Consider the following 17,127-nt stretch of genomic DNA (forward strand, 5'->3'; position numbering starts at 1 on the left):
TGGGTTTGTGTATCCTATGTGGATGAGTTTGTATGCCAGAAGCAATGTAATGCACGCTCTTACCATGTTTGGGAGCTTTCCTAACCCTTTGTTTCCTGCGCTTGTCACTGGAATAATGAGTTTTTGCAGGTGTCACGCAAATCATACCTTGTGTGCCAGTGTGAATGCTGTGTTGGAAAAATCCTGAGAAGAAATTTGCATTTATGGTCTCCCCCCAGGGGACCCACATCAGTGGATACAGGCACTGGCATCCCAGTGCCTGGGGGGTATAGCTGGGCCACCCTACCTCAGGGGGCTGTAAATACGGAGGTTTGGTCCTCCAGGTTGGGGTTTGGGCGTGGGGATGACAACCCCATTCTGTAGAAAGCAACTGCCAGATGCACTCATTCATGACAGACTGGCAAACAGATTGTGAATGAGGAAGAATGGAAGAAGCTTTTGAAGAATGCTGGGGCCCACACAGGGCTGTAGAGAAAATGATGATGATGCCCCCCCCCCCCAATTTTTTTTAAAAAAATGTCTGAATCAGTGGTTGCAAATGAGTTCAAACTGTTGAGTTATATGGTTGGTTATATACAGTAATGTAGATGTGGTTGAAATGTTCTTGTTAGCTTGTTGCTGCATCTCTAGCTCAGAAATTTTGGCATTCTTGTAAGTGAATATTTTATTGGGTTGGTCTAAAGATGAATGGGCAAGGTAGGTGAGAAACAGCCATGCCTCCATGGAGATGGTGGTATGCTGTATCCAGTGCAAGCTTGTGTTGGTATGTTGTTCATTGAATTAAGAATTGCTGATTCAACTGGCTGAATGTTGTTTCCATCGCTATAACCAAAAGAGTAAGTCCTTTCAAAATGGTTCAAATAAAGAAAATACACAGTGCTAGGTATAAAATGTTGAGCTGTTCACAGAAGTATCATCTTACTATCCCACTGTAATTTTAAAATTTGTGAATTGTTAACCTAGATGTAATATTCTTGAAAACTGACGATTTTTATAAATGCTGCTTTGTATTTACACTGATTCTTTCATTTAATTTTGTTTGACTTTGAGGCTTTTGCCTCATTTAATGCTTAATTTCATTGATCCAAAGTCATTCTCAATGTTATATTTTCTCCATTTCAGATGTTTTTCAGTGTAGTGTTCAGATTCATTGCTCCATAAAGCAAATTCAGATGTGCATTTCAGTCTAGTAAGTGCCAGTATATATTGGTTTGTGGAAATATGTGACAGTAACTCAGTAGTGACAAATTGCAGGCTGAACAACTACATATCATTTTTGGCAGGGCAATATTCAAAAGGGAGGGGCAAAACAATTTGCATCAGTTTAAAGGCACATCTTGGACGAGTATTATTCGCTGCTAAAATATACAGCCTAGATCTTGGCTTTGTGTTGTGTCCAGCTTCTTTGCTTGATCTTAGAGAAAGTCATGAAGTTGGTTGTCTAGGGTGTAGGACTTCCCATCTACTACAGTAGTGATTGCAGCACATTGTATATTTTTATTGTAATGGGGTGGGTCTAAATTGACGGGGAAAACTAAAGATTGAATAAAGCTTGTTTAAATGTCAATCCCAGTATTGAACGTGATGTGGCGTATTGAGAGGCCGGCGAATAACCGTCTGAGATATTGCACGATCGGTCCGTGAACCCGAAGAAAACAGCCGTGAAAACCTCAAATACTACAACCTGAAGATAATAGTCTATTGGGTGTGGAACTGGCGAAATATTAAGTAGTTTTAAGCGCGTTTGCAATTCTGTAGATACCTTGAGACTGTACCACACACAGATCTTTATGAAAAATGTCCGTATACGTACATTTTCTAACTTTTAGGTTTGGAGTTTTCACGGCTATCGTAATCCCGAAGAAGTCTTGTCCACATTGAAACGGACCGAGATGATTTTATTGATTATCTAACTCGCGGAGATTTCTGAATTAAACCTAGCACGGAATAAAATTCTTTTGGGATGATGTTCTACGAAGTTTCAAAAGCCCTGGTAACAACAATGCAGATACATTTCTTTTGTCCAATTACCGTCAATATTTCATCTATCGATAGCGGTGGGAAGTTCTGTTAACGGCGGAGGGATATTTATGTTCTGATCAAAATTCGATAACCCTGAAATGGGAAATTTATGATTATATGTGAAGGTGTGTGAACGATTGTCGCTTTTTGATTTGGTTGATGTCTTGAGGTGTGGAAAGAAACAATATATTCAGTCAGAGGCAGAAATAAATTGTATATTAGCTTCAATTTAATACTTTTGTTTTTCTTCCACAGGCTTGTATTTAAATATGTACTTGTGCCACATGGATTGTGGACTTTGGAAAATTAACGTCACACGAATTATGTTTACGTGGCGATAACGTTCAGCGCGTGTTGTATTATCGGCTGCAGGGGTTGATATCTTTCTAAGCAAGTAAATATAATTTGTGGTTCAAAGTACTTTGTTGTTTTGTTGGTTATTCCGTTCTATTTTGCGAGACATGTTTTCTTCTCTTTCAGTAAATCGTCTGTTATCAGCTTTAGCATGTGTGGGACGGATTCCAAATTTGGCGAAATGAAGGCCCTAATCCTTGTCGGCGGCTATGGTACCCGGCTCCGCCCACTAACTCTAAGTCGGCCAAAGCCACTTGTTGAATTTGCTAATAAACCCATGTTGCTACACCAGATGGAAGCATTGGTGAAGGCTGGAGTAACCCAAATTGTGTTGGCAGTGTCATATCGTGCCGAACAAATGGAACAAGAATTGAGTGATGAAGCCAAGAAGCTGGGAGTCAGTCTATTGTTTTCACATGAGACAGAGCCCCTCGGTACTGCGGGGCCACTTGCACTTGCTAAAGATATTCTGGGAGCAAGTGATGAAGCATTTTTTGTCCTGAACTCTGATATCATATGTGAATTTCCTTTCAAGGACTTGGTGGCTTTCCATCAGAGTCATGGTCAGGAAGGCACGATCGTTGTCACAAAGGTGGAGGAGCCCTCCAAGTATGGTGTTGTGGTGTATGGGGAACAAGGGCGCATCCAGAGCTTCATCGAGAAGCCCCAGGAATTTGTTTCCAACAAGATCAATGCAGGAATGTATATCTTGAGTCCGTCTGTTCTGCGTCGCATTCAGTTGCGTCCGACAAGCATTGAGAAGGAGGTTTTTCCAGATATGGCTCGTGAGGGTCAGCTGTATGCCATGGAACTTCAAGGCTTCTGGATGGATGTTGGACAGCCGAGAGACTTCCTCACAGGTTGTTGAAGCACAAACATATAACTGTAGAGTACTGTGGGCCATGCAGTTGTATGCTGCACACATTTCACCCATTAGAATAATTTGGCCCGGTAATGTAATTGAATTGATATATCACACTTACACATGGGCACTAAAAAGAAAGTTAGTCCATGGTTTTGTTGCCCGTGCATACTTTTTATAGGCCCATGCTAACAATGTATACCACCTGCTTTTACAGTCATAATATTGTATGTTACAGAATTTACTTACATGTTTTGCTTGGTCCTCAGAATAATGAACAAGTATTGTCCTACAGATTCTTAAAATAAATTTATAATGTTGATCAGATTTTAAAGTGGTGGTTTTTTGCTCATGGGGCCTGTCTGTTTTATGCTATTTGTGAGAACATCAAAAGTCAGCATTCACTAATTGGGAAATGTAGAGGCAGTAATAGGGCAAACATACTAAATTTGGTGCACTGTGTGTTCATTTTCTAACATGTTAAATGTTCTAGATGAGTGTGTTTTGTCCTTTAAATAGCTGTGATGACAGAAAGTTCCTGATTTTGGAGTGTGTGTGGAATGAAAATTATTTTTATGCATGTCAGGGCTGCCAGTATTGCTGGCAACAGTCTAGGGTTTTTATACAATTACACCAGCTTTGTAATCCCAGGTTCATGTTAATAAATTGTTACAGGTTTAACTGGACACAGGAAGTTGGGCAAAATTCATCCAATTCATAATGTTGCAGTTTACTGTGGTGATAATGCATGTCCATGCAGATGAACTTGGTTAAATTTCGCTCATTTGGAAGATGGTGAAATAATTTTCAGAGTTGTCTTTCTGTGTGAGTTTTACACACAGTCTTCTGTTTTATATGTATTGGAAACTTGAGAGAAGAAAAGATGTTTAGGTGTTCTGAGAAGAAGATGTGTCATGAAGTATAAGGGAATGGAGAAAGTTACATAATGAGGAGCTTATTTGGTTTTAATCTTCACTACTGTAATATCTGCAGGGTTAAATCAAGAAGGATGAGAAATGTAGCATGCATGAGGAAAACAGGAAGTACTTGCAGAATTTTAAAGAAATATTCTGTACAAATGTGTACTGGATTGAATTGACTCGGGTTAAGGTTCAGTGTTAGTTGGTGTGAATGCCGTGATGCATCACAAAGTTGGGTAAAATGTTGTTTGACACTTTAGAGGCAGTGGTTTGGGGTGTGACCCAATTTTTTATGTGTGTTCAACTGAATAATATGAACTAAAAGTAATAGGAAATGCAAACCTGGCCTGTCATTTGAAATAATGAATATGGAAAACATTTCATTGTGAGGTAATAATTAGAACAAATTTAAAATCAAAATTGATATATTGCTAGTAGTATATATTCCACAGGTATGTGTCTGTACCTGACTTCACTGCGGCAAAACAATGCTGCCGCACTCCATTTAGGTCCTGGCATTGTGGGAAATGTCCTAGTGGATCCAACAGCTAAGATTGGACAGGGCTGTCGCATTGGACCAAATGTGACAGTTGGTCCTGGAGTGGTGATTGAGGATGGCGTGTGTGTGAAGCGCAGCACATTGCTTCGAGGAGCTACTGTGCGTTCACACTCCTGGCTCGATGGCTGCATCATTGGGTGGCGGAGTGTTGTGGGTCAGTGGGTTCGTATGGAGAACACCACAGTTCTGGGGGAAGATGTGATTGTGAAGGACGAGATATACATCAATGGAGGTCAGGTTCTGCCACACAAGTCTATTGCTGCATCTGTTCCAGAACCACAGATCATCATGTGAGAGGTATGTCAAACACTGATACTATCTTATTTTGATTGGATTATTCAATTTCAAAATGGTGCTCAGTTGGGTTGTGATGGGAGCAACATGTTCCTATGCATGAAAAGATGTTTGAGTTCTTGTGGCAGTGAAGATATCGGTGATAGTTTTGTAGGCTGTGATGTCATGTGGTCTTGTAGGTTAGGTTGGAGGTGGTATGTTCCTCCAAATTGTTGGTAATTGCCTGCAAGATGACATGGTATCATAACCTAAGAAGATTGCCATTGATGAAAAGAAATTTTATGGGAAGACATTTCAAAGGTTGACATGTGGAAAACTGAGAAGTTAATGGGAAGTTAAAATTAACACATTCCCTGCAGATCTTAGTGGGAACCTGCCCCTGTGTCAGTTGCTTGTCCTGAAGCAGATCAAATTTTTTGCCTGAAAATTGGAATGTTTTCTTATAAGTCTAATTATGATAGATCACTGGACTGTAAAATGTATATTCTCATTTTCTAGTAGCCATATTTCCCGTCATTCTTCTGTTCTGAGTTGAGTCAGAGACTTAGTTTAACTGTCAAGTAGTCTTGTAATGGAGGAAATGACAGTGAAATGAAACAGGATGTTTAGATCAGTGATGCGGAAACAAGAGTGAATGGATAGTGTTGGGTTTGATTCGTGACTGAGGTCTTTTGTGAATCGTGGGATAATGCCCTGCTTTATGCTTAACCTATCGACTTGACATGCCACAGCTGTGCTGTTATGTACGGGACACGACATGCAGCTTACATCAAACATGATCTATTTTTTCTGTGTTTATGGCACAGGAGCTAAAGAGAAAGAATGTAGCACTTTCAGAAGTTCAGGTTGTGGTCTTCTGGGTTGTTACTCAATGTGGTCCTGTAGGTTATTTTAGGTAGATACCCAGTGTTTCATAGGAACATGCTGTCTGTGCTTCATCCATCTTCATGGTTCAGTTAGGTAGGGCTATGATGAGTTATATAGCAGAAGGTTGAGCGTGGGGCCAAGGAGCACAGGAAGACAGTCCAGTTAAGGCCAACACAGCCCCGTTTGAACCATCAGGGGCAGAAAAAGGTTCACTATGAGGACCAGGATTGTCATTTTGACCATCCACTATGGTGGCCCTGAAAAGTTTCATTTCTCATTCATCTCCCATTCAAGATTCTACCTTTATGATTTGAGATTTTTACGATGTTGGGTCTGCAGATGGCTGCCTTCTGGGCTGTTGTGCTGTTTAGTCTGGTAAACTTCTACCAGACTACTTGGTGCAATAACCCAGAAGACAGCCATCTTCATTCTTCCTTTAGTTACCTTTTTGGTTGGTGGATATAGAGATGGCTTGTTACTCTGAAAAATTGGCCAGCTGCCCATAGGACTATATAGTATAACAGCCCAGAAGAGTTCAGCCTCAACTCACACTTACAAGGTGACTGACATGGCTTCTGACATCCCAGAATGGATAACGTGTCTAGATCTGTTCATCAAGAGCAGAAGGAAGATGTCAAATATATATATTGAATGTACTATGTATGAATCGTAATGGTGTATATTTGTAGTAGTAACACTGCACTGTCCAAGCTCTGGCAGTTTGCCTTGCACACTAAGACAGTTTCCCATGGGTTACATCATGTCACTGTGTGTGATATGTCTGGCCTTGTCAGTCTTTCAGCATCAGGTTTGTGGCTGAGTTTCAGTCAAAATTCAAACGTTTTAGAAATAAATTTAATTTATTAATGATTTTATGGCTTTTACATTACTTTGTTCAGACTTTTTATGTAATGACACAGTGTTAGCAAATGTCATTGTGCATTTCTTCTTTGTATATGGGAGGCTGCAGTTTTGACACCCAGCCTGGACTCCAGCTGTACTGACTTGGGTTCTCGGTGGTTTTCCTCTCTCCCTGCAATGATCAGTAGGCTGCAACTGCTTCAGAGTCTTTTCCAGTTGATCCTTCTGTTCTACATTGTACAACCTGTGTGGTTAATAAAGTGTCATTAAATAGACAACCCTGTGTTGTATCCATCTTCTTCACTTCCACCACGCATTACCCACAGTCTCCCTGTCTGGTACCATCAACATGAGGACTAACTCTTCATCTTGTAGATGGAAACTGTATTCTATAAAAATATGTTGTCCTTCCCAGAAAATTAATTTGAAACTACAAATTCTTCTTTTATGAAATTTTTATTTACAGTGTTGCTTTGCTTTGTATTGTGTTCTTTGGTGCTTTTGTAAGTTGCAACAATTTAGCATTTCAGCTGCAAGTGTTACTTGAGGCATGCCTTATTGGAACATAAGTTTAATACTAAAATAATTACTAAATTTAATGGAAGAGACCAACCAATAACATTGGGACTGTCTTCATTTTGAGCATCTTATCTGCTTTAAACGACATTTGTGCATAATTTTTAGCTGATGTTATCAGATACAATTTAGCATTGAAATAAACCAAAAACAATTCCTTCATATATCATTTACGTGTTCTAATACTTTAATAACTGTATTTTAATATCGTGAATCACCATAAAGTGTGGCTCTGTGGGTTGTGACATTTCTATAGTTTCATTGGTGCTGTATTTTCTGTAAACTGTAGAAAGATTTATGCCATTTTCTTCTTCAAGGACCTGTTAGTCCATATCAGAAAGCCTAGTGAGTGATTTCAATGGACTTGAGAAGTAGGTTGTCAGATCTAGGGTTGCTGCCTTAGTAGTGTGTGCTGACATTACCTAGAATGGAGTTTATTGTATAAGATTCTATCTGAACTATTGAAGACTAATAAATTCCATGAATGTGGCATGTACATGTCTGATTAATTCAATTGGTTTCAGTCATTGATTGAGTTTGGTGCAGATTTAGTCACCATTCCATTTTATTAGTCGGTCTTTGTAACCTCTGACCACTATTTTTTATAACTTTGCTATTGATTGTGGCACAATAATGGAGTCAAGTGTAGATTTAGGCACAATGAATTTTGTTAGTATTTTTTATGTGTTTCCTCCAGGAATTTTTTGTCATAGCCTAAATGTTTAAAGTGGTTAACCCTTTCAAGGATTTATCTTCCATTACAATTTTAGTTTGAACTGGATATTTTCCTTTAAAAACCATTATTCTAGTTTTCTTTATTGAGGTCTTTAAAGTGATATAAAGGTCATTGCAGTGCATCTTCACTTTCTTAAAGCATAATTTGGTCATCTGCAAATTGCAATGTATACAGGGCAACCGTTTCCTTTAACCATAACCCTGGGCCACCTTTCTCCTTCCCTCCTCGGATGACATCATCAAAGTAGATGATGAATAAGGTTGAAGACAGACTACAACCCTGACATATAGGCCCAAAGGAAGGATATATCTTGATAGTCTAAGCGATAGGCGGATTTCATAGAAGCCGGAACAGGACATCGGCATAATCCACGAATTGGTGAAGAAGAAGATTTATTTGTGTCTAAGGATTGCTATATTCTGGATTGTTGCGCCGGGTAGTCCGGTAGGACCTCTGAAACGTCGGTAAACATCTACCAGACTACACAGCGCGACAACGAAGATCAATCTTTAGACTCACCGCCGTGAAAACCTCAAATCCTACATATTTGTATCTACTGACCTCTGATTCCTATTTTCTTTGCTGTTGGTTGTAGTACAATTGGTAACGTCGTTCAGTGCCTATGTTATCTTTGGCTTGCACATTGATTCGAGGAAGTTGTTTCTAATATTTGTTACGATTTATCGCGCATAGTGAAAATTTGCTTTTATAATTTTGTATATTATAAATTGGTACTCAGCGATTGTTTTGCATAAAAGTTTGCTTAGAGTTTCGGTAAGTTGAACCTAGAATTTAGAGTGTTTGCTATATAATATGGTTCTTGAGGCGTATGTTCATTATGGTGGGCTGCGTTGGTATTCAGACGCAATTCATATTCGAATTGCAAGCGAGAAGAAGCTATATAATTTGAAAAGTTTAATTCAATTGAAGAAGTAGAAACAGCCAAATTTCTTGGCCCACGAACTGACTAACTCAAATTGTAAAACATTCAGTACGCTATCCCTCATGTAAATCATGCTTTGCTTGCTAGGAGTGTTACATCATTCATGAAAACAACTGCTTTAAAATTAGTCTACTTTGCTTAATTCCATTGATCGTGTTATATGGAATTATTTTCGGGGGGAAACTCCGCAAAATTGTATTTTACATTGAAAAGAAAATCATAAGAACAATGACAGGCACTAAAAGGAGTGCCTCATGTGGGGAGCTGTTAAAGAAATTTAATATTGTTTCACGGTATAAAGAAGTGTAAGCCAGCAGTCAAAGAGTACCTCCATTTTCACTCCTACTCCATAGAAGAATTTACTTCAATCAAAGTTTCTCATCTGTTATAAATACATGTGAGCAGTAGTGATTATGCTTTCTTGTGCAATTATTTTTGTTGTAAAACTGTAGCTGGCTGTAAATTACTGTTGTAATTATGTGATTTATATGTGTATTAGAAAAAAGTATATTTGTGCTGTTACATCTGCATCCTTGGGTTGGGCTTGTGAAGGATCTATGGAACATAAATACATTCCATTCTGTTCCAATAGACACTGTCATAGTAACACTATTCTGTAATGAATTGATTTGTTACTTGCGTGTGCATTTCATATCGTTTGGAGAAGTAAATGTTGCTTGAAATGATTTCCATACAAAATTTTTGTGCTAATGTCTTGGGAAATGTATTCTTGTAAAACTGAGGAGATAGGAGGATAGTGGTAACACATTGCTCCTGACTTAGTAGAGCGTAGTAAAATTAGGTCTGTGCTGCTTCTGATGTATTAAGACAGTAATTTCTTGTTGAAGAATCAAGTACCAGGAAAAGAACTGGGCTAATAGCACCATGTACTAGTTGTTGAAGGTGTGAGTTCTGCTACAGGCATCAGTGTTGCATTGTGTTGTCAATACACATCACCATGCAGTATGTGTGAATTAGACTGACGTGGCTAATGTGTGCTTGCAGGCTGTTACCATGTCATTCAAGAAGATTGTGCTGAAGAGCACAACAATGATGTCACTCAATGAACGGTGAGATGCAACTCTGTGAGGCTGACAAGCCCTGTTGCCGGTGGCAGCCCCGATCATTAGAATTAAGTAAGACAGCAGACTGCATTTGCATGCAAGATGGCAAATTTTACAGCTGTATGGCACTGGGTTTGAATCTCAGTGTATCCACACTGAGGTTTTTCTTGGCTTTCCTCAGTTTCTTCAGACAAAAGCTGAGAATACAGGCATGATGACTTGAGCATTCTACACTCTTTTGCAACTGCAGGTGATAAAATGGAATAAAGAAAGAGCAAGCGCATCTCATGATTATACATAAAGGCATATTTATTACATTTAGAGTTTTAAACTAATTATCCTGCTATGACTGATGCAGTGGCACAATGACGAACCCACGAGCCTGGCATACTGGCCCCATTTACATTGATCTCACCTGTTTACCAACTAAATGACGTTTCATGGCTCAAATGTGGGATCCTTTTATTTCAGCTATTATTTCTCAGGAACACACATTTTTAGCTGATTGTTACGTAAAGGAAAGGTACAAAGTTTGTACACATAGGTGATACACTGTTTTTTGTCCTCTCATTTGTGTCACTATGGAGACGGATGTAATGTTAGAAACAAACGCTGAGTTGAATTTCCTGGAAGACACTGCCTGCAAATTAGACCTTGAGCTCTGGAACAGTTATTCTCAAAGTTACTCAGAGATTTTTAGTGAAATTTGATGATGATGTGTGTGTGTACTTTTTTATCCAGTTCGTTAAATTTTAATTTTTTCAGGTGTATTCAAAACTGCAGAATGGTACATGTGGTGATCTGTAGCATTTTTTAATGTTTAATATAATGTAACATTAATTTGTGCCCTCAGTGCAATGTCATATTTATACTTTTGATTTTCTCTATCAGCAGTAGGATTTATTGATGCTATGCAAAGTGTCTGTCCACTAATTACGCTTGTATTGTTTGAATCTATGGCGTGTCATTGTGCGTTTATGCTTTAGCATATCCAATACAGGAATAAAAAAATTCAAGTGTCATTGCAGCTGCAGGCTTGACTGTCTCTGTTCTTATATCCAGTAGTTGTTTTTGTGTTGGTCAGCTTGCCTTAGTTGAGGATAGTTCTGTAGTGTTTAGCACTTGGGCTTTGTATTATGGAAGTCTCAGGTTTGAATTTCAGCCTCAAAGCCTGCTGTCAAACCAGGTTTTTATTTGCAATATCCAAGGATGTTCTGTGGTAAAATCTGGAAGTAGGTCACACTTTCTGCTTACTCATCCACAGTCGGTGCGGTTTGAAACGTGTTCGCTGGGTTGAGTCATACAATGGCAATTTTATAAGATATTTATATACATTTCTATTAATTTTTTGTCTGTTTGACAAAGGGGCTGCCTCCCCTGGCAGAAAATGTGTTATGGCAAGAGAGTGGTCTGTCATAAGCCAGGCAAGGAGCTGATGTATCATTTTACAGAGTTTGGTTGTAGTGTGACCACTATACTGATGAGATAATACATGTTTGGCTTACCAAGCTGTTTTGGTGCACTTGCCGCACAAATTTTAACCAGTCTTCTGTTGGGAGTTCTCGTGATGGAGACACCCTGAAAATGAATGTAACTTGCGATAGCGTAATGCAGGCAGTAAACGCCCACTGACCTATCAGAGTGTTTGTTAACAAGGCAGGCCATAGAGCCCACAGATTGAGAGACATGACTACTGATGAGAGTGTTCATGAGAGATAGCAATTGGTAGATTGTACCCCTCACAATGTTCAGAGAAAGACCTGGCAATTGTGAAAGTGAGGAACAAGAACTGCTACCAAGTAGTCAAGTGAATTTGTCACTGGAACAGTTTTTAGTGAGAGCTCAAAACTAAAGTGACCAGAGCAAAGGGCAGGAAAGATGTTACAGGTCACAGAAACAAATCACAGCCTACTAAATTAAAACAGCATTTGATGTGACAGTTGCTAACCAGAATATGTTCCAGTCTTGCATATTGCCCATGCCATAACTGAATGATGAATGGCATAGCAATAACACGCAGTTGTAATTGTAATGATGCCATCTTCACAAATGGTAAACAGAATAATTGGGCAGATACCATGAGTCTCAAAGAAAGAGACAGAATTGGGTTGTCTGTAGACGCATCCAAGTTGCAGAAGACTGGTTTGCGAGAGTTGCAAATAATGGTCGGAGTGTTTCACAGCTTCACGTGGCTTCGAAACAACCAAGAAAACTCGATTCGGAACTTGAGGGAAAACAACACCTTGCAGCATCAGGCGTCAGTGAAGAACCGTCGGCTGGCACAGCAGATGGAGCGTCGCCCAGCTGTCATGGCGGCTCTCAAGCTCAAGAAGGTAAGTGGTGATGTTGCAAAATCAGAACAGACCACATCCTTCTACATTTAAAAGTACTAATTTGGATGTTTCAAGAAAATGTATTTATTTCCTAAAAGAAGAACATCACTACAAATTTGTGCTTGTGCTGTAGCTTCCACAATATGACGCAGATGATGCAGTTTGCACATGGTGGCTATTTCTGTATCTTCTGAATACATGTGGAGGAACACAGCAGACTGAAATGACTGGCTGTTTCAGAGGAGCTTGCGGCAGAGACTGGGGCAGCCCACAGCAAGCAGTGTGAAGGACAGGCTGACACTCACAGTGCCTGCAAGAGGTGGACGTGGCCGTGCCCGCTCTCGAGGCAGAGGCAGAGTATGGGGAGGCAGGCTCGGTGAGTGTTTTTCATTGCTACCAACAGCTGCTACTGTGGTGGTTGTGTATGTTTACATTCAAGTTTGGTCCCAGAGCTTGGACAGGTTTGATGGACCAGCAAGAGCAAGGTATAGTTGTACAGCCACCACATTCATAGAATGTGTCAGTCCTAATCTTTTAAGTTATGCACTTTGTAATTTTAATGTAGAATGGTTTCATATAAAGTTTGTGCCTGGCTCCTTACAGAATTTGTTAGCTTGGCTCCAGTGGCCCATTATTTGCTGTGCGTAAACAGAAGTTTGGTTGATGCTGTCATGTCATTGTACATTTTATAAACAAGAACTTCTAATTCTCTTTCAGTTTACAAATTCATATTTATACAATCTAGGGACCCATTTCTCTGCACAAATTGTGATGTATTAAATTGTGAGCTATAATGTTCAAGTTTTGCATGATTGCTACTTAGTAATTGTTAACATCCGAAAGATATGTTTCATACATAATTTTGAAGTTTATGCTCTATCACAAAAAGAAAAAATCACAGATTTGCTTTTATAGTTACTAGTTGTCACCATAAAATGAACCGGTAGTTGTGGCACTGCTTCTTTGTTTCTTTACATTGCTGAAAAGTTGCCTTGGCAGTAATTGTGCATGTTTCGGAAATGTTACATGCCAGAAGCGGTAACCTTGGTATAGAATCCAGTGATGTGATATTCATACCAGTTTTAATGAAATTCTCTCAATTGACTTGAAAGTTGATGGGAGGATGTTCTCTAATAAAATAAGGAATGTAGCAGGTAATGAGTATGAAGGTAAGAAACTCCATTTCATTCTCTCACAGGCCGAAGCCAGAGCTTGCAGTCACTGAACCGAAGTAGCAATGTGGGAGATACGTTCAGGTTCAGACGAGGACAGGGGCGAGTGTTCCGTGGCAACTCCCAACGCCGACCATTCAGGAGGGGAGGTAGTAAGTATTTTTGTTCTTCATCAGAATAATGTAATGATGAGTTGCTGCTCGCTCAGCATGTAGCACTGTAGTATTTTTTTGTTTTCCTTAGTTCTTTCAAGCATTTCTATAGACTGTGACCTTTTTCTTTCCACGTCTGTCATCATATTAGGCATTAGGAAGCATCCTCTGATGGCTGTCAGCCATGCTTTGTGTTACGGAGCTCTGATGTTTCTTGCTAACTGCTCATGTTTTAGGGTCTGGTGTTGGAACTTCACGTGGTGGCCGTGGTGTTGGTGCAGGTCGAGGTGGAGGAATTGGGAACAGATTCACACGAGGCAGGGGGGGCACATTCAGGTTAGTTTTGATTTTTGTAGTCAGTTGTATTCTGAGGCTGTAGTGGAAGACCGAATCTTAGAAGATGTGTATCATCTAAGTCCCTGGTAGTAAATCTGAAGGTCAAACAGCCCACTATCGAACACAATCCTGAGTTCACATCCTGAAAACCTGTTTATTGTGTCATATTGGCTGAAATTTAATACACTGCAACTAACATAAAATCCCTTACTTTACTTATCAGTTGCATAAAATAGGATGAATCATTTTCCAGTCCCTTTGATGCCTGTTACAACATATACATCCCTTGTAGTGCTGAGGATAGTATCAAAATGTGTCTTGGAAACAGGTTGTAATGATATCTTTTTGATTCAGTCAACTTTGCCACTTACGTGATTATTTTGGTTGATGCTGCATGATGGCGTGTTTCCAGACGTGGTGGACGCACTCGAGGAGGGCGTGGGCGTGGCTCACTGCGTGGGCGGCAGGTGCAAACCATTCCCTCAAAAGAGGAGTTGGACCTACAACTGGACCAGTATATGGCAAGCACAAAGTCGCACCTTGACAAGGAACTGGACTCGTACATGAATCAGGCGCAGGATGAAACATGGGACTGAGGAGGAACTTTTAATTTTAATGGAATCTTATGACATAAATATGTGTGATATGTGTGTTTTGATACAGAAATAGTGTTTAAATGTTGATAGTATGTATGATCTCTTAAAAGTGATGCTCATTATTAGTAAGTATGTTTGTATCAGTTTATTCATCTGATGAGCCAACCAAACTATAGCCTGAAATTGCAGGACACAGCGAGATGAGGGGTTGTGTCCGACATATCACCTGTCACTTTTCTCACTGACACACAGAATATCACAGTGCAGCAGACACCTAAAGTTTGCATCTTGGCTGATGTCATCAGTACAGTGGCCTAAACCAGTGTTCCGCAACCTTTTTTCACCTACAGCACACCCTAATTTGTCAAAAGAATGTGATGCCACACCACAAAATTTTTCTTAACAATAAGGGGTATGAAATTATATATGACCATAGATATGCATGTACATAAACATCTTTGCATACAAGAATATAGGCATATGAAAAAACATAACACGTGTTGAATAAAACTATCGATGAAGAACGTGTGTGTATTATGTCTTCCAATTACTAAAGATAAATTTTGCTTTTTCCTAACTATAACATGCAAATATACAATTTCTTGTAAAAGTTTATCGCACACCTGAAACTTGTGGTGGCACACCAGTTGCGGAACACTGCCCTAACTGATTGATGATTTCCTTCCCAAGTCATAATTATCTCAACCATTAATGTGGTAAACTTCTGTCAGACTACACGGCGCAACAACCCAGTAGACAGCCTTCTTCAAACTCTGCCGTGGAAACCTCAAATCCTAAATGTCATTTGATACACAATATGAACTAGATACATGAGATGTCACTGTGGGAAAGCAATGACACTGAGCCACTTCATATTCATGTCATGTTCTTTAGACAGTGCCATAAAAATTAAATGAAAGTGCTTTGCCATCCATGGTTGCACCATAATTGTCATCTTGTACGTTGACATTTTCACGATGTTGCTGCATCCACATCGCCATTCTTGATATCATCTCTCATAAGCGCTTTTCGTAGTGTCTTCTGTGTATGTTTCCTGCCTTGCACTTGGTCCCCCCCCCCCCCCAGTGGTGTTCATTTTCAGGTGTGTTCTCAACTGAATGTTGCAAAATTTACCTACTACTTTTGCCATATGTATGCATGCATGCCCACATGTAGAAATGCAAGAACTGCTAAAAGGATTTATACTAAATTTGGTTTAGGGAAATTTTACCTACATATGTCAATACATTCTAATTTTGGTTAAAATTGGGTTATAGTAATGGACGTTTTAAATGTGTATCTACTTAAAATTAGTATATTGCATATGTCTGTGTGCCATACTTATTGTCTTACAGTAGTGTTCTTCAGCATTTCTGGTACTGTGTTTCATGTGGAAAGTTTCAATGTGGTGTTTGCATACATCTTTGTCCCCAAAATTTTATAACCTGTGCAGAACATGTTAAGTAGGAGCCTGGTTAGATGGGCAGGAAATCTCTCATGGGACTGCTGAGGGATGTATTCATAAGAACATGTCAGTCACATAATCTAAAGTTTTGGATCAGGGCCTGAAGAATTTTGGTTTCAGAAATGGTCTGAATTTCCATTATAAAGTTTAAAACATTTTCTCATGCAGAAATGGCAGTCGCAGATTGGTGCTTTGTGTGTTGTCATCATCTTTACTTTAGCTCTAAATCATTCTTCACAGAAGCCTGTAGTGTTTGAAGTGAAGAAACACCTCCATCAGTGGTTGACATGAATAGAATTTGTTGTACTCTGTGTCTGCATTTTTCTGCTTTGAACCAAAATCCTTTTTTCTCTGTTCATCTGTTTGTGGTGCTACTGGCTAGCAATTTGTCTGCCTGCAATGGGTTAAATATGTGAATGAGCTCTGTGTTTTTATGTTGGAACCCCCCGATTTCTTTAAAAGTGTGATTGTTCAGTAATTCAAACCAGATCCCACTTTCAGAAATCAAGTCTGCTTTTGGTTGTAGTTCAGAACCAAAACTGTTGAAAATATTTGGAATATTAACAATTCTGGATTGCTTATGATGACTGGTGAGTCTTGTCTTTTTTGAAAGAAAACACTATCTGATAATTATGGCCTTTTACCAGGTTGTTATTTGTAGTTGTCTTGTCTTCAAGCTCTGCACTGTAAAGCATATCTGGTTAGTCATTTTACAGCTGTATACAAGAAGGAATAGTGAAGGTGAGTAGAGGAGTAATGTGAAAACTGTAGTATGTAAAGGTAGTTTGAAGTTTCGAATTGAGTATGAAATTTGAAAGCAGTGAAATGTTATGTTGCCTGGCAGTGAAGACAGATATGTAATATAAAATTGTTAGGGCTTAGAGAATTAAAGGTTGGAATTTAATAGATAGAAATATATATTATGTAAATGAAATTGAATTAGAAATGAAGATAATTTGGCCATGTGGAAAGAGCTAAGTGATAATGAGATTAGGCATTAGAATTTAAAATTCAG

At 39.2% G+C, this 17,127-nt stretch overlaps 2 protein-coding genes across 9 annotated transcripts; both read left to right on the forward strand.

The window, feature by feature from the left end:
* Positions 1–2,096: 2,096 nt before the first annotated feature.
* Gmppb (GDP-mannose pyrophosphorylase B) lies at positions 2,097–10,049 on the forward strand. 5 transcript variants are annotated; one of them, XM_087350680.1, is made up of 5 exons: positions 2,097–2,191; positions 2,278–2,416; positions 2,503–3,236; positions 4,611–5,014; positions 10,000–10,049. In XM_087350680.1, the coding sequence occupies exons 3-4, from the start codon at positions 2,528–2,530 to the stop codon at positions 5,009–5,011; spliced, it is 1,110 nt and encodes a 369-aa protein (XP_087206806.1). In that variant the 5' UTR covers positions 2,097–2,191; positions 2,278–2,416; positions 2,503–2,527; the 3' UTR covers positions 5,012–5,014; positions 10,000–10,049. The 5 variants fall into 5 exon arrangements, with proteins under 5 accessions (XP_087206806.1, XP_021921050.1, XP_021921048.1 ...); XM_022065358.2 differs by lacking the exon at positions 10,000–10,049 and adding an exon at positions 6,835–7,017; XM_022065356.2 differs by lacking the exon at positions 10,000–10,049 and adding an exon at positions 6,842–7,017.
* On the forward strand, positions 8,755–16,423 carry LOC110830434 (uncharacterized). Of its 4 annotated transcripts, XM_022065365.2 has the most exons (7): positions 8,755–8,825; positions 10,000–10,064; positions 12,241–12,391; positions 12,632–12,767; positions 13,590–13,715; positions 13,952–14,051; positions 14,464–15,171. In XM_022065365.2, exons 2-7 carry the CDS (start codon positions 10,009–10,011, stop codon positions 14,645–14,647), a joined length of 753 nt encoding a protein of 250 aa, XP_021921057.1. In that variant the 5' UTR covers positions 8,755–8,825; positions 10,000–10,008; the 3' UTR covers positions 14,648–15,171. The 4 variants fall into 4 exon arrangements, with proteins under 4 accessions (XP_021921057.1, XP_021921056.1, XP_087206820.1 ...); XM_022065364.2 differs by lacking the exons at positions 8,755–8,825; positions 10,000–10,064 and having other exon boundaries at positions 10,137–12,391; positions 13,590–13,712; positions 14,464–16,423; XM_022065363.2 differs by lacking the exons at positions 8,755–8,825; positions 10,000–10,064 and having other exon boundaries at positions 10,139–12,391.
* Positions 16,424–17,127: the final 704 nt, after the last annotated feature.

Source organism: Zootermopsis nevadensis, unplaced genomic scaffold (assembly GCF_977971745.1).
Source record: "Zootermopsis nevadensis isolate Lab colony 2312 unplaced genomic scaffold, Znev_1.0 Znev_ptg000017l, whole genome shotgun sequence".
NCBI lineage: Eukaryota > Metazoa > Arthropoda > Insecta > Blattodea > Termopsidae > Zootermopsis > Zootermopsis nevadensis.

Bases quoted from the DNA above. Each gene is read 5' to 3' on its own strand.
- Gmppb (XM_087350680.1), top strand. From the start codon at position 2,528: ATGTGTGGGACGGATTCCAAATTTGGCGAAATGAAGGCCCTAATCCTT. The intron at 3,237-4,610 runs GTTGTTGAAGCA...TATATTCCACAG, and splicing joins GCCGAGAGACTTCCTCACAG to GTATGTGTCTGTACCTGACT.
- LOC110830434 (XM_022065363.2), top strand. From the start codon at position 12,050: ATGATGAATGGCATAGCAATAACACGCAGTTGTAATTGTAATGATGCC. The intron at 12,392-12,631 runs GTAAGTGGTGAT...TGGCTGTTTCAG, and splicing joins CGGCTCTCAAGCTCAAGAAG to AGGAGCTTGCGGCAGAGACT. The intron at 13,716-13,951 runs GTAAGTATTTTT...CTCATGTTTTAG, and splicing joins ACCATTCAGGAGGGGAGGTA to GGTCTGGTGTTGGAACTTCA.